The sequence below is a fragment of the Hippocampus guttulatus genome, chromosome 1 (genome assembly GCF_054856545.1).
Source record: "Hippocampus guttulatus isolate MCC_2025c chromosome 1, RoL_Hgut_1.0, whole genome shotgun sequence".
Lineage (NCBI taxonomy): Eukaryota > Metazoa > Chordata > Actinopteri > Syngnathiformes > Syngnathidae > Hippocampus > Hippocampus guttulatus.
The window spans coordinates 21,694,327-21,717,609 of record NC_141261.1 but is presented as its reverse complement, the minus strand read 5'-3'; the positions used below and the strand labels follow the sequence as shown (position 1 = coordinate 21,717,609).

The 23,283-nt window shown below is 42.6% G+C and overlaps 1 protein-coding gene across 3 annotated transcripts in view; it reads left to right on the top strand.

Annotated features, from left to right (window-relative positions):
- The window catches only part of LOC147210966 (uncharacterized), a 37,409-nt gene extending 14,514 nt beyond the window's left edge, over positions 1 to 22,895 (top strand). The window contains exons 2-18 of one of the 3 annotated variants that reach the window (XM_086119454.1): positions 2,827 to 2,881; positions 5,231 to 5,404; positions 5,618 to 5,692; positions 7,048 to 7,260; positions 8,777 to 10,450; positions 11,184 to 11,336; positions 11,458 to 11,586; positions 12,175 to 12,227; positions 12,341 to 12,376; positions 14,075 to 14,251; positions 14,333 to 14,450; positions 16,258 to 16,565; positions 19,387 to 19,479; positions 19,797 to 19,889; positions 20,527 to 20,608; positions 20,684 to 20,796; positions 21,742 to 22,895. In XM_086119454.1, coding sequence (XP_085975580.1) covers positions 5,272 to 5,404; positions 5,618 to 5,692; positions 7,048 to 7,260; positions 8,777 to 10,450; positions 11,184 to 11,336; positions 11,458 to 11,586; positions 12,175 to 12,227; positions 12,341 to 12,376; positions 14,075 to 14,251; positions 14,333 to 14,450; positions 16,258 to 16,565; positions 19,387 to 19,479; positions 19,797 to 19,889; positions 20,527 to 20,608; positions 20,684 to 20,796; positions 21,742 to 21,951 — 3,660 coding nt within the window. In that variant the 5' untranslated portion in view covers positions 2,827 to 2,881; positions 5,231 to 5,271 and the 3' untranslated portion in view covers positions 21,952 to 22,895. Of the gene's footprint in view, positions 1 to 2,826; positions 2,882 to 5,230; positions 5,405 to 5,617; positions 5,693 to 7,047; positions 7,261 to 7,298; positions 10,451 to 11,183; positions 11,337 to 11,457; positions 11,587 to 12,174; positions 12,228 to 12,340; positions 12,377 to 14,074; positions 14,252 to 14,332; positions 14,451 to 15,689; positions 15,747 to 16,257; positions 16,566 to 19,386; positions 19,480 to 19,796; positions 19,890 to 20,526; positions 20,609 to 20,683; positions 20,797 to 21,741 lie in introns of those variants that run through there. The other 2 variants (XM_086119437.1, XM_086119447.1) reach the window with 2 other exon arrangements.
- Positions 22,896 to 23,283: the final 388 nt, after the last annotated feature.

The following is a 23,283-nucleotide window of genomic DNA, read 5'->3' as shown; positions in this document are numbered from 1 at the left end:
CCTTTGCTTGCTCCCCAAATCCTCGTGTGCTATATGCTTCAGGAGGTCATCATCATCATATCTTGTCGCGCCAGTACTGGATCCATTGCTTGGCAGCATCACTTGTGTCTAAGAGGTCTTGATCTGTGCAGGTGGGCCCCAGTTCACAATCCCGAAGAATGTGCTCCATTGTTTGTATTGGGTGGCCACACGGACACTCACTGCTGAGTGAGAGTCCCCATTTATAGGTGTCGTTCCCAGTCTTGCCTACTCTGGTTCTTGCTCTATTTAATGTCACCCAGTTCTTTCTTGAGAGGGCAGTTCCACTTGGAAGATGTTCGTTTGGGCTTTGGATTGCACCATTTAGTGCAGAGCTGTCCCATTCTCTCCATTTTTCGAGCCTGTGGTTTGTTGACTGCTCAGGATCTAAACTTTGGACGGTCATAAAGCTCTTTCTGGACTTCAGTCTTCTTATTGAGTCACTATGGCCATAGAGGGGGTGTCTTGTGTCATTTTCTTGACTATGCTTTTGTGTCCTTGCATGAATGTCTCTACGTATGTGTGGTGGTGCGATGCCCGCCAATCTGTAGAGTGCTGGCAGTGGTGTTGGTTTTAGTGTGCCAGTAATTATTCTGCATGTGTTGTTCAGCTCAGGATCTATTTTGTGAGAATGACACGATCTTGCCCATGCTGCTGAGCAATATTCAGCAGTAGAGTAGCGTAGTGCTAGAGCTGTTGTTCTCAGAGTTTTAGGATCTGTTCCCCAGTTAGAGTTAGCAAGTTTAGCTAAGAGGTTGTTTCTTGTGGCGACTTTTGACTTGAGTTTCCTTACATGTTCTGCGAAGGAGAGCGTTCGATCTAATGTGACTCCAAGATAGACGGGATAGTCAACATGCTGAAGTCTCTCATTATTCCAGTGGATGCTTAATTTTCTATTTGCCTGGTGGTTATTTAGGTGGAATACACACACCTGCGTCTTTCCTGGATTGGCATTAAGTGAGTTTTGTTTATAATACTCTGTTAGATGTTGAAGAGCAGCTGATAGTCTCCTTTCGGTGGTCAAAACTGGTGTCAAGATGGGGAGCAAAAATCAGCGTTCTTCCTTCCCAGGGACTTGGGAGGAAGTTTGTGTTTGTTTAATCTTGTCGTCATGCACTTTCAAACGTGCTTTGGAGTTAATGAGGAGGTGATAAGCCATTATCAGAATCGGAAACAAACATGCGGAGGACGACTTTGCTCACATTACTACATCTTCACATTACTACTACTTCACATCATTACTTTGCATTTGAATATCATGTTTCTGTCATATTTGCAGTAAATTTGGATGATATAGTACTTGCTTTTCTATTTTGCCAAAACACCATGAAACATCAAAATATTTGCCAAACTATTTACTCTGTTCTTTATTAACACTGTTAATCGCAGCAGGATACTCAGTGCACGACATCCTAGCTGTCCCAAAAGAGAGGAAACATGCAAATGTGTCTTACGCTTTAAATCATCACTTCTCACACAACCACAATTTTACAAATCATCAAAACAACTGCACAGTAGATTCTAAGCAGCTGGCAAGATAAGTGGTGACGCCTGTAATCACTAGGTGAACAGTTGGTCTTTTTCCTTTTTTTTTTAAACCAAAATCTCTTTAGTAAAGTTGTAAAAGTACCCCAGGAATGTATCACTGCCATAATGTGATTATTAATCCTTGAAAGTAAACTTGAGCAAGGCAAGCTGTCCTTTTCCTGTTAAGGGATCATCAATTGCCATCATTGCTACCTCAGGGTTGTCAAAGTCATTTTTTCCGCGGGCCACATTGTATTTTTGGATTCTCTCAGAGGACAGTTATGACTGTGAAAATATTCTGTAGCTGTTTTTTGATTATGAGACGGCACGGTGATCAACTAGTTAGCATGTCTGCCTCACATTGCAGAGGTGTAGGTTTCGGTTTCTGTGTGGCTCCGGCCTTCCTGTGTGGAGTTTGTATGTTCACCCTGTGCCTGTGTGGGTTTTCTCCGGGTACTCCGGTTTCCTCCCACATTCCAAAAAACATGCACAGCAGGTTAATGGAACACTCCAAATTGTGCCTGGGTGTGATTGTAAGCGCGGAAGGTTGTTTGCCTCTGTGTGCCCTGCGATTGGTTGGCAACCAGTTCAGGGTGTACCTCACCTACTCCCCGATAACAGCTGACATAGACTCCAGCATGTCCGCGACCCTTTTGAGAATAAGCGAATTAGAAAATGGATAGATGGATGGCTGGATAGCATTGGATCATGTGATCAGTTTTTGCTTGGAAGTTTAGATCTGAAGATAAATTGGGCCTGAAACCAAAAAACAAGGTGACTGACTCACATTGGTTTCTCTGTATAGTCGTAATCAGTTAATATTAGCCACTTTATACATTTTTGCTATCCAGTTACAAGAGTTCTAAAAAAGTTGCCAGACAATAGACAAACTTTCATGGAAGTGCCACAGATTCCAAATTTGCTGTCATAAACAACAACGATCGCTACACAGTTAAATAGTCGGTCCACCAACATTGAGAAATGGGCAAGTGAGAATGAAGCTCAACCTTCTATTTAAATAATGTCTAGAATGTGCTAATTGTTTAAACAGTCTAAATTAGTTTTGTGGATGCTGGTACATTTAGCATGAATCAGTACATAATAACATGGTCTACTTGGCAACACTTGAATGTTTTTTAATTGGAAACATTTTTGTATGTTAGTGAAGTCAGAGTACTGAATCAACCACCAAATGTACGTGTTGTGCTGCTGATGAGATCTTGTGGCGATTTCTGCAGTTTTCCTAACATGCATTTCATGCGTTTGCTCTCCTCCTCTTAGAGCACATCCAAGCAGACGCTTCGGCAACGTCAGTGTCGGCAGCTCTTTGAGTCTGGTAAGCTCACATGTCACTTCAACAGCTTTTAATAAAATGTGGCTACTTGTGTATGTCATTGTAATTGCAAGTTGAGCTGGTGGATTTCTTTTCTTTTTTTGGGGGCGGGGGGGTGCTTGCTTTTGAGACATGTGGTATTATCTTGGTGCCTAGCAACTGCGAGGTGAGCCTGATTTAGACAAAAGTAGACCTTTGATGCCTTCTTGTTGCATCTATAAGCATTTACAATTAAGTGTAAAGCTTTGTGAGGGTCTGTCACTGACTTGCCGCTTTTCGCTTGTTCCCAATCCTCTACAAATAGTAGACAATAGTATACGTTTTTTTTTTAACATGTCATGAAGGGATTCCCTCCTCCTTGTATTTGTCACATGTGTTGTCAAGGAAATGCATCTGTTAGTCATTAGGATGGCAACCTCCTATTAGTACCCACAGGAGTCTGCAAGTCTCGCACAAGCTCTCCTGGCACTTTGTCCTGCAGTTGAAGTTATTTTGGTCAGGACCATAGTCTGTATGGGCCGGGGAAAAAAATCTGGCCTGCTGCCAGATGGTATATATTGCACTACTTGGACTCATGACATTTCTCACTCGCTTTTCCCATGACTCATTTAAGTGGCTGCCAGATTAGTCCTGCCATTCATGGAGATGGGAAGCTGGGGGCTCATGCTTGCAGAACAAGAAGATATTTATGACTAGCAGAAAGTGGTCCTTTCCTGTAGTCTAATAATTTTTGGCTTTTGTTTAAGGTGCACAGCAGGAAATTACGTGCACGTGCGAGTGTCTAAGCACAGACATGCCTCTGAAAGGTCTTCTCTTTTTATCTATAGTTAAGAAACAATCAGTGTGTTTGCTCCCAGCCTGACAGTCCCTGTGGGTTTGGCTTTGCACATGCATTTTGGGGCCATCAATTAAAGGCCTGCAGACATATAGGGCCGCAGTGTGCATTGCAAACCCTCGGTCTCAAAGATCTTGACGGCTGGAGATACTTTTGTTTGGAGACATCAGATGATGATTCAGAGTTTTAAAACAAACAATGCAGCAAGAGCTGGTCAAATGGAATGGAAGAATAATGACAGTATTGCCTTAGCACACCACCACACGAGAATTAAAACATAAACAATGATACATGTGACAACCATAAATAAATGCATCACCACCAACATGAAGATCCAACCAGCAATCAGTGTTTTTATTGATGGATTTAAATAGATTGTCTCCCATTTGTCAGCAGAGGCCCTGCGCATCCAGTGACCTATTTCAGGATCCATAATATGGTGAAAGATCACTTTGGCTTGCCAGCATCAACCCCCCTTGCTGACCACAACAGCCTCTCCCTCCCTTTTGGCCTCCATTACCATGGGAACGCTGACATCATTGTGGGTGGAGCTAAGTGGCCAGAAGGAGCAGGCAGGCAGAATCCACCGGCCACCACACAAATCCAATTCTTCTCTAATTTGCCTGTTTGGATAAAGCTTTCTAAACAAGAATGGCGCATAAATTCAAAAGCGATCACAACATCAATCTTCCAAAATATATGTCAAATAACTTACCTGATTTGAACAAAGAATCAATCAAATTGTGTAAGTGGCGATGGTTGTGTGTGTATGATAATAATGCAGAACTGCAAATAAGACATCAATGGTCCAATGAAGCTGGAGCAAAGCACTGCTATAAGTTGGCCTGGCCGATCTAAAGTCGACTACAATCAAGGTTACTCAAAAGCTGCACAAATAACTTTTGAAATGATCATCAAATGTCTAACAAAATAAGTGAAGGATACTCTCCAGAAATCCCAGAGCAAGCTGCTTCTCACACACACACACACACACACACACACACACACACACACACACACACACACACACACACACACACACACAGAGGATTAAAGCAAGGTTGGCCTACTGAGATACACTGCCAGAGATTCCCCGCTAAATAGATGGTGACATTCCAATGTCGGCAGCACTTTGTGGAGACATAACAAGTGACCCAGATCAGGGTGGAGCTGAGGGGGAGGGAGGTGAGGTTGGATTAAGGACATGGCGGGGCAGGAAGGTAAGGTTGAGCACAGTAATGTGTGGGTGAGGGGCATGCGTGTGCAGAAACCAAAGGAGGACACCTACCTGTCTGCCTGTCTGTCTGCTGAATCATGTGTAAAGCTTAGTTGAGCGTGAGATCAGGTCATATTAGCGATATGATGGTGGAGCCCATTTCTTCCATGGCAACAGTTGGAATGTCTTATCATATACTATAACGCTCTTGCCGAATTTAGTCTTGTTCATCTATTCTGCACAATTATTTGAGGTGAACTCATTCTTACAAGCCTCAATCGGTCTGTTTCCCCCTTTGCAGGTGAACCATCCCCTCCCTGGTGACCTAGCAGACAGGCAGGCATGGCAGACAGTCGGCAGCCAGAGGAGCGCTGGGCTTCCAACGGCCAAGAAAACGGCGAAAATGGCTACTCAGCCAACAGCTACGAGGAGAACGGATTCCACGGTGGGGCAGCTGCACAACCCAACACAGCAGGTATGAAGGTGGTTTGTTTGCAACCTTGCGTTGGAGCTGTGTCTGTGGCTATATGTGCTTGGTTGTGTCGCGCAATCACTGATGTTAAGTGTCTCATGTCACCCGCTCGTAGAAACCGAGAGAATGTTAGGATGCGCACCTCCACACAGCCTTTTCAATGACTTCCTCCCGCCCATGTCTTGTCAGTGTGTGTGTGTCTCTCTCCCTCCACAGTGGATGACTCAGCCAATTTGCCTCCCTCCCCTCCTCCCTCTCCATCCGCTGAGCAGATGGGGCCAGCGGCGCAAGGTACACCCAGTGCACACTTGTAGGCTACTCTGACCATCCGCACGGTTGCGCGAATGGTGGTGAGGGTTAACGGAAGCATAAGAACACAGATCATGTCAGCCACTACCCCTCTTCCCCTCTTATCTTTGACCGACGTGCTTTGTCGTCTGCTCCATGTCAAACCCGAGATGTTTACACTTTGGTCCATTAGTACACAGCTTTCCTTCTGTGATACCTTCATGGTGTCTCCAGGAGCAAGTAATACACTTTCCCAACCATTTCCATGTTGCATGGTGTCATGCATTCAGCCAAATCTGCGATCCTGAGAGTTTGTGCTTGTAAACTCAACTATGACACACAACACATTGGAATTGAATATCTCAATCTATCATATAAAACTGCAGACGAAGATGTAAATCCAAATACTCAGAAATTCATGGGCACAGGAATTTATACACATTTTGTAGGAACAACACAATACACCTCACTACATCAGCATCCCAACTTTTTTTTAATCATATTTAAAGGGTGCATATTGTGGAAAAAATAGTTTGCTGTTGTATTGTAATAAAAATAGAGAATTATAATACAGTGATCCCTCGCTATTTCGCGGTTCGTTTATTGCGGATTCGGTGCATCGCGGATTTTTTCAAACATATTCATGAATTTTTTTTTTCTCATATACATGGAGTACAGTACTGTATAAGTTGCTCTATGTGACCCGCTATTGTTTTGCAGCTTCTCACGGTCTGTTTGCGGACATTAAAAAAAAAAAAAAGTTTTTTTACCTGTATATGTTAATTGGTTGCAACTTCGCGGATTTTTGTTTATCGCGGGTCGTTTTGGTCCCCATTATCCGCGATAAACGAGGGATTACTGTAATAATTAATCGTCAGACAAATTGTGATTTGAGCTGACTTTGATAAGAGGCCTTAATTGTTCACGAGTCAATCGCAGGACACATACAGTATAAACAAAGAACCATTTACACTCACAGTCACACTGAAATCTATTGAGATTAACATATTTTTTAATGTGGGAGAAAGTCGAAGTACTTGGAAAAAAAAAAACAGGCAAGCACGGGTATAATATGCAAACCCGACAGAGGAGACGGTCAGAGAATAGATTCACGCCCTGAATCTTCGAACTGCGAGGCAGACATATGAGCCGTTCACAAACCGTGCTGCAAAACTGCCTACGTCTCCTTTAATTCTGGTTTCTACATACAATAAAAATAGATTTTATTTTTTTAAACACATTCTACACACGTCATTTTCAGTATCGACTCATTGCATCACATCATAGTCTTGTTAACTCATGTAACCCCGGTTCCTTCCATGTCTCACCCACCTGCCCCAAACCCCTTGTTTGAGAAGATAAAGTAGAACCTGCCAGTGTCCTGCAACAGCAGGATGAGGAGGAGGATGTTGCCGTTTGCCAGGAGGAAGTGACATGTGAGCAAGGGGGCACCCTACTCTTAGAGCAGAAAGATTTGGTAGCAGAAGCGCAGGTTTTGGGCCGCGAGCAAGCTCAAACACCTGAGGCGCTCAATGGAGGAAGTCATCACAGGGATCATAGCCCTTCAAAAGGTTTGTCAGGGTGCAAAAGTGCAAAGGACTCCTTCTGTATGAGTGTGTGAGTGCGAGTGCATGTGCGTGATTAAGAAAGCACATTCGGAATATTTTCTTGCGCAGAATATCTTGCTTCCTGCAGCTTTGTTGCACTTCAATCCAAAAGCTTGTCCATCTTCATTGTTTTGTGCTTTTCAGCAGTCTCCTTTGCTTTTACATAGACTGTTGTTGGACTTTAGTACCAACCATCTGTTGGTTGACAATGGCTGTACTTTGTGTTGCCAGCTACATTGCAAATGCAATTAGCATTTGCCACACTGTACACGTGCGTTTGTGTGGAACGTTGATGTGCAGTCCAAGGAACTCTGACTTGTGTGGTTGAAATGTATCATCGTCTTCATTGCATCTTAAAGCAATGAGTAATTGCATCTTCCTATTGATACAGTCTAATAACTGCATCTCCTAGGGGTCGAATGACTTTTGATTTTTTTTTTCTTTGCAGTTACCACTTGGGGAATGATAGTCCAGCCAACTTTGACTAGTTGATGACGTCAGTGATATTTAATATTAGTCATCAACTCTTCAAACACAATCACTCTTCCTGTCAACCTTGGTTGCACAGGGCCCACTCCCAAATTCATTTGTCCATTCACTTTCAGACACCCGCTCATGAAATTACATTCAGATATCGAAAATCTTCTCGAACGGCAGTTTATGGAACACTACTACAGGGTCTCTACTCGCTAAGCTACAGTATGTAAAGTATGAATTATCAATATACGGGTCTGTTAAGAAAAAAAAAGACCAGTCGAAAACATCTACTAACTTTTGTGTTGCTTGCTTTTGTTCACCGTGCAACTAAATAGGGGTTGCTTTGAGCAAAGGCAGGGATCCTCTGAGGGAAGGCGTGGTTCCTCTGGCTAACGAAAAAAAGTCATACGTCAATCTGGTGACCAGTGGTTTTGTTGTTACGTTAGCTAATGCTAAATGTGATGTGATAAATGTTTGCTGCACAAACATGAACCTGAAAGAACCATCCATTTTCATTTATTTTTTATTTTTATTGTTTATTCGAAAGGGACAATGCACATTAATGAACACTGGTACAATACCTGCCTAAATATGCTGAGGTTAGCATACAGCTAATCCAGAGCACAAAAACAAGCAATTGGCCTCTGTCAAAACACATCTTATGAATAATAAGAAAAATAAAGAACAAGCATTTTAATATAGCCAGGGAAACATTAATATCAAGCAACGTTTTGGTCATCCCACATGTATTACAAGAGGAATTCAATCATAGCCGTGCTCCCTTACTTTTTGCCATCTAACATCATGCATCTCATGCCTTCATTTCAGTTGTGCTCAAAAGCGTAGCTGCTGTGGCCTTCCCGTTGCAATGCAGCGTGTGTTTGGAGAGCTACTGCTTCTGTGTGCACAAAGCCTTGGCTTGGCTGCGGTGATCCAGCTTTTGTGGATGCTGCTTTAGTTAACATGACTACACAAAGATGCACAGTGTCCTCCAAACTTGCAGCCCAACTCGAAGAAAAGAGCAGAATGGACTCCTACGGCCATGCAGAAAAGGAGGCAGCAAAGGAAAACAAAGAGAAAACTGTCTTAGTGATCAAGTCAATTCCAGAATATGGCGCCGAGGCAACGGCTGATACGTTTGTAGGCTTGGCCTCGAAAAGCTACTTTGAATTTCTCACATCAGAAACGGAACAAAGTGAAGATGAAGTGAAGGGACAGAAGTGTTCAGTCACAGGAAGCTTTGACAAACGTGTGGAGAGAAGCTCCTTGGTGATGCCTTCATCTGACGTCATCACAACATTACCCGATGAGCAACCAAGAACCGACTGTGAAACATTGAACCTGGCAAGAACCCTTCCTTATCCCACCCTGCAGAAGACGGAGACTGTTGACACTAGACCAAAGTCCACACCCCAAAATGTGGCTTCTCTGGTGGGCAAATCTTTAGCCAAGCTCACCCTTGGGGAGCAGATTTTAATATCGGTGAGTGAAGAAAAACACCTGGAGGACCTGGGCAGCTGTGTCTTTAAAGAATACTCTGGACCAATGCCTTCTCCGGCTGACAAGCCAAGTCCTGAGGACATTTCTTCCCATTGTCTCCCTATGATGGATTTTCAAGTAGACAACGTTGGAGCTGCCGAAGTTGAAGATGATCAAAAATTACAAGATAATAACGTGTCTAATCTTGGTATATCGCAAAAATCACCTTTACGGTCAAAGATACTGGAAAAGGCTGTGACGAGCGCAACAAAACCGGATCGCCTCAGAATCCCTATGACGAGTCCAAAAGACAGACCAACCGAGTTTCATTTGGGGAGCAGTCTACCTGGTGACATAAAAATACACACAATTCCTGAAGTAGACATTGAAAAAGACCCTTCAAGAGAAGCTTCTCCTGTCCCACCAGGCAGTTCCTTCACATTTACATCGACAGAAACTGAAAGTGAGGTCCCCCTGACTCTCACCTCACCCAAAAGCCTCGACGATGCGTCCCAACAAGCACAGCTTTCTGAAGAGAAGGCAAGGGATATCTCAGCTGAGACCGTTGCAAAAAGCAAGCGTGGTGGGATGAACAGGGGGCAGATAGAGAAACCTGAACATGAAAAAGACTGCAAGAAGTTGCTCAGTGATCCCAGGACACCTGCAAGGTCAGAAACAAGAGAAAAGGAAGATATCCCCAAGGCCCTAAAGCCCTCTAATGGAATAAGTACACTCTACTTACAGAAAGTCTCACCAAAGCAACAATTTCCCTCTCCAGTCATAATTATACCGCAGGCACAAGTGCAAGAAGAGGATGACGTAGAGGTTGCAGAAGAGATCATATATGATGCTGATGGGCCTGTGCTCCCCAAAGTGGATCAGTATGAGCCAGAACTGCTGAAAGTGGGTCAGGTGGTCCAGGGAAACAGCAGTGTTGGGCAACCAAAGAGGGATTTTCACAGTCCCTTTGCATTCTCTGACGATAACCAACTGCTGCTGCAGCAGTTGATCATCGAGAAGATGGTTAGTTCAGATGATCCAACTGAAATCAAAGAGGAGAAGGGAACTGGTGTGCGGGATGACAAGTCCTCTATGGAGATAGGTCAGAAGGTCGAAGACACCACTCAAGCTCTTAATGATGGAGCTCCAGTGGACATCTCCATCTGTGACACAGACAGTAGCTGGATTGATTCAAAAGGTACCCAGAATTCATATTTTATGGTGTACAGTGGAACCTCTAAGGTCAAAACGCCCACTGGACGACCCCCCTTGCACACTTACTAAACGACTATTGTAAACTACAGAAAATGTTGGAGTTACAGAGTCAAACTGTTGCCATCATACTGTACTCGTCACCCTAAACAGGCCTTTGTAGATTGCAGTTATACAATATGAGCATACAATTGTAAAAACAACCATTTTTGATAGTACAACATGAAGTAAAACACTTAAAATAACAAATACATTTGAAGATGTAATGCCAAGGTGTTTCAATATGAGAATCGGTCTTTTCGGTTCACATTCCAATTCAATCCTATAGACAATGAGGGTCGTCAACTCGATCTAAGAAGCATGTTTTGCCTTGTGGCAATGTAAGCACAGGGAGAATGTGCAAAATCCACACGGGAAAATCGGAGCCCGGATTCGAACCCCCAACTTCAGAAGCAGATATGTTGATAACCTGCCACGTCCCACCGTAAATGAAGCATTGAAGTACCCTAACCATGAAAGTGTGAATGCAAATATGCTGAAGTCATGCTTGACGTCAGTTCAAACTATCAAGTGTTGTGTGACTTTTGGTTAAAAAGCCCCCAAGATGTTGGTTGAATTCTGAAGTTGGCTTGAGAGGTTCCGCTGTATCTGTTTGCATATTGTCTGCAAAGCTAGCAGAATGGAGAATTAGTTTCTCTTGTGATGCCTCTCCACTGCAGATGATGACAAAACTATCATGACAAAGCAAATCAGAGCCACCCTCACCATACTCGGGGTGGACACAACCTCAAAACAGGTCCCTGGCAGAGGAAGTAAAGTGTCACGCAAAGGTCCCAGCTTTCGTCTAAAAGAGGAGATGAAGAAGAAAAAAGGTTACCCCCCCCCCCCCCGCATTTGTGTGAATGCCCTGTGTCTGTATCCATGACACAGTGGCAACCACATTCTAATCTGAGTTTGACCATGTGGTTAATCTTGTCTCTCCTCTTCTGCTAGTAGGCGTCGTGCGGAGGGCGGACCAGAATAAGGTCTCAGCCTTCCAGACTCGAAAAAGTGTAGCCAAAGCTGTGGCCAGACATCCTCGGCCAATTCTGCTTCAGAGTTCTGCTAGACGCAAAGCCGCAGGTGAACACTTGTCGCCAGGATTTCGCTCCATGGATAGAGAGAGTGCAACAACTGTAAATGGCAGTGGATTTGTTTTAAATGGGCTTCGGTGATGACATGGTGCTACGACCATGAAGCCTAAACAATGTGCGCTAACACAATTTAGCTCATGGAGATATTGACGACTGCTCTCTCTCTATTGGTGGCTTACATTTTTTTAAGACTTGAAGCAGTTGCAGTGTGGCTGGCAAACATCATGTGCTGTTCAACTTCATGACAGGTCTTTCGTCTTTTTTTTTTTTTACTTCCAAAACCTCTCCTGTTCTGCTTCATATTTACGCTACTGTGTGTTGTCTCTGTGTATTGCAATGGTTTGATTTGCTGGCACAAAGTACTGTTGTTTTTCGGGCTGGTTTGCTTGTCAAGTTGTGAAAAGGGACTGACCTGGACGTTGATCGTGGATTCCTGCTGTTGCATCATGATGCATTTCGTCTTTCTTAAGTTGAAAAGGGGCAAGTCAATAAGATATTCGAAACCCTGCATTCCCAAGCGACTCTGTTTGCTGTTTGACATCGTTCATTAATGCATCACTTTTTTTTTTCTTCACAGGTGTCGAAAGCTGTCAGCCTTTAAGTGTCCACCAGTCCAGGGAGAGACCCACTGTAAGTAACCCACTGGCCTTTATGCTACAGTATATGTATTGCATGAAAACACCCTTTTTTTCTTTACTTCTGCATGGGTGCATTTATGTCTCTCGTTGTGTCTTGCATGCCAGCCTTTGTCCTTATATTTGTCTCGACAGCGAAAATGTGTAAGTATAGTAATCAGACTCAGACCTATGTGTGCAGCACATCCATTTTCACACCGAACATCTTTATACTGTGTTTGTCTTGTCTTGTACACATTCAGGGGAATAAAAAGGATCATAATTCTTAAGGCCCATGTCTGGGCCTTGAGAAATTGTATGGCCAGACGATGAAATTGTCCGGCTCTTCAAACATCAGCCATGATAATCGGCCAAACGGCCAATTTGTTTGCCAATTGTTTTTACCTTTATGTAAACCTTTTACATCCGTTTACACAAATAGCACTGGTCTCATTATTTATTTCACATAAATCTCTACCATAACCTTGTATCCTTAAATATCTAAATAATGACATTTGTTGATAAGGTCTATCAACCTGTCAAAATAAAGCAAATCTGATTGATTTATAGTTAGTTATTTTTACAAGCAATGCTTAGGTGAGCAATGCAGGTTGTGCAAAGAATTGACTTGGATGTCACCATTTTACACACGGCATAAAGTCACTATTTGGTTCAAATAAATCAATAGTGCAAAATTAATTAAACACAAATGTGTTAAATATGACACACATTCAACTGGTAACCAGAGGTGTAGTGGGCGTGGTACGCGGGGGTACGCCGTCCACCCACTTCTCCCGACACCACATTCAATTTTTATTTCGGTTTTAACCCTAATGCGAGTTATGCTTAATAACGTTGGCCTGTGATTATTTTGGAGTAGTAAAACATTAAATTTAATGTTAGTTCAACTGGTGTTGTAGCCTATGATTGATGTTCTGTATGTATATATAGAACATCCCAGAATCGCGTACACCCACTTAAAAAATCCCCACTACACCACTGCTGGTAACACAAACACACATCTGAGAAGCATTAATGTCTTGATATCATCATTAATTAAATGCTTTGTGGCATACAATTTATTCTAGGAAACCAAAAGGACAGCTTTTTTTTAAACAATATATTTACAGTTGACCGTCACTGTTTGTGAGGAATAGGGACCAGAACGGCCCACGAATAGTGAAAATGCTCATACAAGTGATGCACATTGAAATACATTGGGGGGGAATTTTTGTTGTTGTTTTTTTAGGCATTATGAATTTTAAAATTCATCGGTTGATTCATCAGTAATCAATATTTTTTTTCTTCCAAAAATCGGCCTTAAAAAATCCATATCGTCGAGCCCTAGAAAATAGGATATTAGATTTGCCATATTAAAGTGGTGGGACCCAAAGTACTTTTTTTAATCACTGGAATATAGACGGACAGACCGATAGATAGATAGATAGATAGATAGATAGATAGATAGATAGATAGATAGATAGATACTTTATTAATCCACAAGAAAAATACACTGTTCTCGTAGTCTCGAATAAAACAAAAAAGGTCACGCACACAGAAGTACAAATAATATAAAAAAAGAAAATCCCCAATGAAGTAATGAAATAAAATAAGAGGTCGTATTCACATTGTGGTCTGAAAGATCGATGTGCAAAATGTTTACAGTAAAGAGTTAGGAGTTGTATATACTTGCAGTAAAAAGAAATTGCCTATAATTCATGATATAAAAAGTATAAATAGACACATTTCATGTCATCTGCATCTAATGTCATGTCATAATTTCTCCATCTGTCCGTCTGCCACATCGCCATCTGTCCGGCATGCTTTGCTCCATCTTGTGGTGGCCGCCACCCTGCCACCCAGAGCCCCACACGGCCTGTTCTGTCAAAAATGGCAGTGCAGAGCCAGGGTTCTGATGAGCAACCCTCACGCCCTGGCTCTGCATGTAGCCTGAAACGGAGCCCCCAGGTGGAGGCGGTGCTCAGTGAGGCTCGGCCAGCCTCAGCATGCTCCCGCCCTCCCCCTCAGAAAAACACACAGGTAGAGAAGGTGAAAAAAAATTTGTATGACCCGACACATATGCAGCGTACGACATACTCTTTGTGGGCTCTTTCCATTCAGGAGAGAGCATACCGCAGTCCAGAGAAGAGGTCATCACTCCCCAGGCCGTCCAAGTCACTGACCCGCCACCTTCCTGCAGCTGAACAAGAGGACAACAGCACCCCCAGCAGGCCAATTTGTAAGCTACGCCAGTAGCTACCTTTATATTGAGCCAAGGCGCATCATTTTACATGAGAAAAATCTTATGGCACACTACAAAAAAGTATATATCCTGAAATGGTTATGATTTTATCTCAATTAACTCAAAATTTGTGAGCCTTTTTAGTTTAACACAAAGCTGATGTACTCAATGGAATTAAGGGAAGACACAGTACAGTAATCCCTGGTTTATCGCGGTTAATGGGGACCAAAACCACCCGCGATAAACGAAAATCCGCGAAGTAGCGTCCAATTAACATAAACAGGTTAATTTTTTTTTAAAGTCCGCAAACGGTCCTTGAGAAGCTGCAAAACAACAGTGAATCACATAGAACAACATATACAGTGCTGTACTCCATGTATATGTAAAAAAAAAAATTTTTTTTTTAATATGTTTGAAAAAATCCGCGTTGCACTGAACCCACGATAAACGAACCGCGAAGTAGCGAGGGATCACCGTCAGTCAAAGTCAGAGCAATTACATTATTGTGTTGAGAGACTTCATAAAGTGCTCTGCAGATCATGATCCAATTTTACTTTATTCTTTCCATAAAGAATCCATCCATCGATCCATCCATCCATTTTCAAATCTACTTATCCTCATGAGGGTCAGGGGCGTGCTGGAGCCTATCAACACTGTCTTCAGGCAGTCGGCTGGGTACGCCCTCAACCGGTTGCCAGCCAGTCGCAGGGCACACATAGACGAACAACCATTCGTGCCCACAGTCGCACCGAGGGACAATTTGGAGTGCCCAATCAACCTGCCATGCATGTTTTTGGAATGTGGGAGGAAACCGGCATACACGGAGAAAACCCACGCAGGCACGGGGAGAACATGCAAACTCCACACAGGAAGGCCGGAACCGGAATCGAACCCCACACCTGTGCGCTGTGAGGCTAACCAGTCGCCCACCGTGCCGCCCCTATGAATAATCATTGATTTTAATACAAATAATATTCATCTGTCCATACCGTCAGTGTATGTGCTCTCCCCTAATCAGACCCAGATTTCCCCAGGTAAGTCAGTTTGTGAGTTTACTTGAGACGAGATCCTTAGTATTTCTTTACGAAAACAGAACTGTCCATGACATTTTTTTTGTCAGGCTGAGCTGTTTCTAATGTGCCTTGCTTCAATGTAGGTTGGGAAACACTCCTCTTAAGTGATCACTCACCATGTTTACCCATCACATCGTGTACACACCTCCATCTTTTCCTTTAGCCATCAACACCGATGCCAAGGCTGACTGCAGGTCTGGGAGGGGCCCTAGTATGGCAGGTAGTGCTCCTTTCAGCATCATCACAACCTGCTCTGCAACATCCATTGTCACACGCAATGCTTTTATGTTGACATTACATTGTCAGGTCCATCATAACTTCAACGTATTTATTGTTGTGTTTTCTATAAGCTATGATCTATTTAGAGCAGGGGTCTCAAACTCAGTTCCTGGAGGGCCGCTGTCCTGCATGTTTTCCAAGTCTCCCTGTTGCAACACACCTGATTCAAATGAACAGGTTCAATGTCAGGCTTCCGCAGAGCTTGCTGATGATCTGATCATTTGAATCAGCTGTGTTGCAACAGGGAAACTTGGAAAACATGCAGGGCAGCGGCCCTCCAGGAACTGAGTTTGAGACCCCTGATTTAGAAACTTCTATGATGTCAGTAACCCGCGTGTTCAGAATCACATTTTCAATCCAATCCCTGTGTTCGGACAATCACCATCCTCACACACATTCACTATCTTTTGCCTTCTGCTCTCTAAGGGCAATCCTCATTTCTTCCGTTACAGGCACAGATTCTGCACGTTCCTGGTCAGCCCGCAGCGGCACATCTACCCCTGGATCCTCTGCGGTTACGCCCGGCACGCCGCCCAGTTACTCCCGCACGCCTGGCTCGCGCACACCCGGCAGCCACACGCCCAAGTCCTTCAGCGTTCTCCAAGAGAAGAAGGTTGCGATAATCCGCACCCCACCCAAGTCGCCATCTTCAGCCCAGCGGCAGTTGAAGGTTCTCAACCAGCCGCTTCCTGACCTCAAGAATGTCAAGTCCAAGATTGGATCCACCACCAATCTTAAACACCAACCCAAAGGTGGACAGGTAATGGTGCTCTTATCATATTTATAGTACATTCATGAGGTTTCTTCTTCTATTCTGGCTGATCCTTGGCAAATTTGTTTAAATCAAATGTGTGTAGTGGAGGTCAACTCCAACATTTTCTTTCGTAATAGGTTGTATGTGCTGAGACTAGTTTAAACACAGCATTCTGATTAATATTGTGTTTGTGGAATATGAGTTAAGCAGTATAATCCACCTGCTTTTATCCATCTCAGGGGGCGGCCATTTTGACACTTTCTGTCAACTGAAAATGACATCATAGTTGTTCAGGCCTTAGGTAATGACCAATCACAGCTCACCTGTTTTCTGAAGCCGAGTCATGATTGGTCGTTACCTGAGCCATGAGCAACTATTAAGCCATTTGGCAAAATGGCCACCACCTGAGGTGGCCATAAACGCGTGGTTTTGCTGCCTAACTCATATTCCACAAATGCCACATTAATTGGAATGCTGTGTTTAGACTACTCACGCTGCATAGAATTGAATATTGTACAGACAATTTTTGGGTTGACTTTGACTTCCTCTTTAGGACTCTTTGTGAATCTTCTGCAGTCGCCTTGACTGCTCTTGTCCTTCTTCTGAGCCTCCTTCTAACTTTCACTTCTTCTTGTCTCCACATTCTTGAATTGAATGAAAGTAATCAAAGGGAATCGCTGCATTACTGAGACAGTTTTAAAACGAATTCACAGAATAGTCCAAATAATGGCCATTCTGAGTGGCACTGGTGTCAAACTCAAGGCACGGGGGTCAAATTTGGCCTGCACTTGTCTCTCAAATTATCTTTTCCCATTAAAATGAATGGAAATGCCGTTAACCTGTTGCAGCTGCCCCAAAAAGCAAACATGTATAAATGTTTGTTCTAACAGGTGAAATAGCACTTTATAATATTATACTTTGAATAAGTATATATTACATTTATTAACAACATAAATACAATTTAGATACAAGTTTGCGTATCATGATTCATTTATTGTAATTGTGTTACTTAAAATGGGTTGCACATTGCCACCTGGGCACATTATAATACAGACATACAGAGGTCAATAGAGACAGTCACTACCTCTCAGTCAGGTGCAGTGCTACTAGCCGTTTTTTGGAAAATAATTTGGATATATAACTTCCTTTGAGTATTGGTAGACCGTCTGTCTAGATGCGTTGCGCCACCGTTTGTGTTCCACTTGACGTTGTTTAAAGGATTGTAACACTGCGACACCGATGCTGTTCATCAGCCCTTTTGCATTAGTTTGTGAGCATTAAGCTGTGTGGACTTGCCTAAGGCTAAGCTTTGTGGTTGGTTGAAATACTGTACACAACATTGCGAGTGTGAATGGTTGTTCTTTGTCTATGCGTGCATTTAACAGCTTGAACTGTTGCTGTGAAGTGAGTTGAGTTCGCTGCAAACATACAACACTCACACGTCAAAATATATACTTGCAAGTCCAAGTAATATACAGTAGTACATTGACCCAGTCACAGATGCCTGAAGCAGCCTCTTATGTGAAAGTCAAGTCAAGTCAAGTCAACAGTATTTGTAACAGTAAAAGTAGGTGCTATGTCGACATGTTAAACTTTTGCAAAGACACACTTCCCTGGATCTATAAGGCAAAATCAACCATTCAAGTAGAAAAGAGATATAATAATAATAATGATGAGGATGTGGCCCGGTGATCCAGTGGTTAGCGCGTCAACCTCACAGTGCAGAGGTACCGGGTTCAATTCCATCTCCGGCCTCCCTGTGTGGAGTTTGCATGTTCTCCCCGGGCCTGCGTGAGTTTTCTCCAGGTACTCTGGTTTCCTCCCACATTCCAAAAACATGCATGGCAGGCTGATTGAACACTCAAAATTGTCCATAGGTGTGAGTGTGAGCGTGGATGGTTGTTCGTCTGTGTGTGCCCTGCGATTGGCTGGCAACCGGTTCAGGGTGTCCCCCGCCTACTGCCCGAAGACGGCTGGGATAGGCTCCAGCACCCGCCGTGACCCTTGTGAGGAAAAGCAGATCAGAAAATGGATGGATGGATCATAACAATAATAATAATAAACTTGAATCTGAATTTCTCCAAGTTGGGACAAGCCGAAAGGAGAAGAAGAAGATAAAGGAAGAAGACTCTTTTTCAAAGGAGGTCCAGTTGTCCCCCAACTTCCCCTCTCCATGGTTAAAATTAATGAGCATCAGTAATTACTTTTTTAAGTGTTTTAGTTCTTTACAATAGTGTGTTTTCACTCACATCTATGTTGCGTTATATTTATTTGTAACCACAAAGTGGTTAAAAAAAGGTGATGGTGGAACAAATTAATTGCATTTCTATTCATTTCAATGGGAAACATTACCTCAATTTAGGAATGTTTCGTGTTACAAAAGAGGTCAACAAACAATTCACTTCGTAACTCGAGGTTGCACTGCACTTATATATTTGCATGCCACAATTTTCCAAGACTTCCTATTTTCAAATAAAAATTGTTAAAAATACAGCACATCAATCAATAATGATAATAGCATGAGGTGACCGTATATTCTCTTTATATGTTCATAAGCACCCTTTGAGGGAAACCTAAAATATGGCATGTGACAAAAATTTATTTTGCATGCCTGCACGCTGTATATGAGATCGAATGCTTCTTTCTTCCATCTTCCTCTGAAAATCGATAAATTTATGTCATGTATGTTATTGATAAAGTTATTGATAAAAAAAACGTAGTAACGCTAAATAGATCCTAAAAATAAATGTCAAAACACATTAAGTCATTGCACATTTGACATTGAGGCACACAGGGGGTTTTTTTCTATTATTTCTTTTTGATCTAGGTGCAAATTTTAAACGAGAAGCTGGATTTCAGTCATGTTCAGTCAAAGTGCGGCTCCAAGGATAATCTGAAGCACACGCCCAAAGGAGGCAATGTATGTACGGCTCTCTATGTTCCTGATCTCTTCCGTCTCTCCTTTTATTTTGGGTCCATCCTTTGCCCTGTTATTTCTCTGTGGGTTGCACGTGGGGCAGGTCGTATTTTAAAAATGTTTTATTGAAACAAGTGTCGTTTAAATAAGATGCAAAGCTTAACACTGTGATGACAGAAATGGCGTTGGGAGATTTTGAGTGAAATAATTTCTAGTGGAGGAGGGGCTTCTCTGGAAGCCCAAACCATACCATTTGGGTGGGCCCTCTCTCTGCCACTTGTCTGTATAAAAACAAAAAACAAGTACCTTGTCATTCCCAGGTCATGATACCAAGTGTTAAACTGGACTATAGCCACGTCCAGGCTAAATGTGGCTCCCTGAACAAAATCCAGCATGCACCAGGCGGAGGAAACGTGAGTTGACTCAACAACAAAGATAAAAAGTTATAGTAAAAATAAATGTCAATGTCTACTTATGAAGTTGTTTTGAAATTGTAGGTGTCTAACATGCCGCTGATGGTGTAGTGGTACACTCAGTGACAATGTGTATGTGGGTGTGAATGGATGTGCGTCTCTGTATGTGCCCTGCGAGTGACTGGCGACCAGTTCAGGGTGTAGTCGCTCAAAGTCAACTGGGATAGGCTCCAGCACCCTCCTCTTTAGGATAAGCGGTGTCGAAGATGGATGGATGCATGGTGTTTAACATCCTCCTTTCACGCAATTCATTTGTACTCAGATGTTGACTTTTTTGCATTACCGTTCAATCGGTTCCAATGTGGTCCCACCCAGTACGAAATGTACATAGCCTATGATTTCATGACGTTTTAACAAAGCTCCACCGCTTCTATGTTCTGCGTTCATTTTGATATTTGTGCTTTCATGTGCTGGCATCGCCACCTCTTTTTCTCAGTTGAGTAGAAATTAATCCGAATTTATCCGCCTTCATGTCGTGCCACCCCGTCCTTATTCAGAGATCATCCCAGTATCATACTGCAGCTCTTTCCCTCGCTGTAAACACAGAATGACACGGACATACCACTGTTTCCGACAGGTCCAAATCCAAACCAACAAAATCGACTTGAGCCACATCACTTCCAAATGTGGCTCCATGTCCAACATCCGCCACAGGCCAGGTAGGCACATGATCAAAACAGACTATATGACTAGAATGACTTTGTAATTGCCCTACTCACCCTGTCATTTCCCAGGTGGAGGCAATGTTCGGATTGAGAATGTGAAGCTGGACTTTAAAGACAAAGCTCAATCCAAGGTCGGCTCGCTGGGCAATGCCAGCCACATGCCAGGAGGAGGAAATGTGATGGTAAAATGTTGCTTTTAGTTGGACACCCATGTGCCTGTGTATGTAAAAATTACCCTTGCCACTTTTTTTTCTTTTTTCCTTTATATTTTAACTTGAAATGCATGTCCAAGTATGCTCATCTGTCATGTTATTTTTACTCATTATCAACCAATTTAAAGTGTTAAAAACAGCTTGAGAACAAATCTGTGAACTCTCTTGGACATTTCATCTGTATGAGATGTGTTGTATGAGTAGTTAGGTTCGATACATTTGAGGTGGCATATTTTGTCCAAAATTAATAGTGTAACATTTGGGTGCAGAAAGAAGTGGTCAGCCATGAAGGTACGTTTTTGTGCAGATTATCTACCAATTATACATTTTAGTCAACTCATTATTTTTACTTCATTTTCATTGCATCACTTATCATCATGGCTCTCAGACCTTTGAAAATGAGATTGGGAAGATTAAGATATCCTTTATTTGTCCCGCAATGGGGAAATTACGTAACCACATTTGCTGGCTTTTGTTAAATATTGAAGCCTCGTTGTGTTGTTTGAGGGTGGCCTCAATTTATGGTCGAACGTGATTTTTGGGTGGTGTTGACGGTGCCCAGCTGTATAGGATAGCAATTAAAGCGACTGTATAATACCAACTTGAGCGATGCTGTGTTGGTAACTCAAGCCAGACGGGGGTTTTCGATTTCCTGAAGTGATTTTGGAGAGACTAGGGTTCCGCCTGGCACAGTTGTTATTTTCACTGACGGATACTTATTGGAAAATGCATTTAAACAGAACAAGGTTTGAGAGAGAACAGACAGAGAAAATAGAGAAAAAAAAGACATAATATACCATCTATACAACCATACTCTTTTGTCAATGTTAGTAATCATGAACCGTTCAATGCCACTATTGTTCTCGGTCTTTGTGTGTGTGGGTGTGAGCGTGTTTTTCTCTCAATGCTTGTCAGATCGAGAGCCACAAGCTGAGCTTCCGTGAGTCCGCCAAAGCTCGGGTGGACCACGGTGCAGAAATTGTTGTCACCCACTCCCCCGGGCTGGAGATGGGAGGCACCTCACCTCACTTGTCCTCGGCCGGCAGCATCAGTCTACTGGAGTCGCCACAGCTCTCCACACTGGCCCAAGATGTCACCGCAGCACTGGCCAAGCAGGGCTTATGAGCCGCTCGCTTTGGGTCATTCCTCCTCCCTAACAGTTTCATTCAGTCAAAAGCATCCAGTCTTTTCCCACGGCCCTCTCCAGACCCTCCACCTCGGCGGTTATACTTTCCAATGCGATTTAAAAGGAGAATCCTCCAATTATTGTTCGCTTCACAAATTACTGTTTTCTTCTTTCATTGGACTTGTGTGTACTTGTGCGGAAGAGGGCGTGTGCTTTATGATTGTACAGTGATTTTTTTTTAAAGCATTGCCGCATTGCTCTTGCATGGGGACAACTCTTAAAGTCAACTGAATTTGCAGTAACTTAGAAAACTGTTGAAACTGTGACAAAAGAACTACTAGCTTTGAATATGAGAATCGGTTGAGCATGTCTGTTAAAAGGAATGTGGCATTGAAAGAAAAAAAAAAGATGGTTTGTGGTGATTTTATGGTACGTAATGACCTGTTGGAAAATGTGTGTTTATGTGTTTTTATATTTCACTGTAGTTTTGTATGGTGGCTACAGCTGCAGTTCTCAAATAGTTATTTTATTTCCTGCAATTGAATTATTATTTCTCTGCTTTTAAATGAGCATCGTTGTTGAGTATTCAAAAGGTCTTATCACTTGAGGGCCTTTATTCCGCTACAGAGACAAAGGGAAAATGAAAGCGTGCGCTTGTGTATACAGTACAAACATTCCATTTGAGTGTGTATGTGATAGAACCTGTGCATTGTAGAGAAATGAAGAGTGCACGGAACGCTCAACGTGCAGCTGTAATAAGTTCCAAACTGTTTTAGTGTGTTCTTCACTCACTGTTGTGAATGTCCCACCCTGATGTTACCTCCCTTCCAGTGTTTATCTGCACCCGTGTAAGTGTATTTAAAATATCATGTTTTCAATGTTTTCATGGGTAAACGCTTCCATGGAAAACAGTGGCAAAGGAAATAAAGAAGACTGAAAGTAATTCAAGCTTACCTTATGTTTTAGCAGAAGTAGCTGCAATATTTGTTCGGGATGTGGTAATATGTACATATACACCTGAACAATATAATGATGGCCAATACAACAGTTATTACCATTGCCATTAGGCTCCAGCAACACTGAGAGGCGAATGAGAATACAGTAAGCGGTATAGAAAATTCAGTCATATGTTATGCTATGACAGTGTAGTTTAACGCTATAATTATGATCTCTATTAATATTAATAGTATGTTGACATATACATGTTGGTGGTTGTTTAGACTGGATCATACTGAGAGCTGTATATCATTTTCGCTCACATGATTAAACTTAAATATCAGCCCGTTGTGATGTAGTATTGTTAAAATGAGGGAAAAAAGCATTATTTTCGT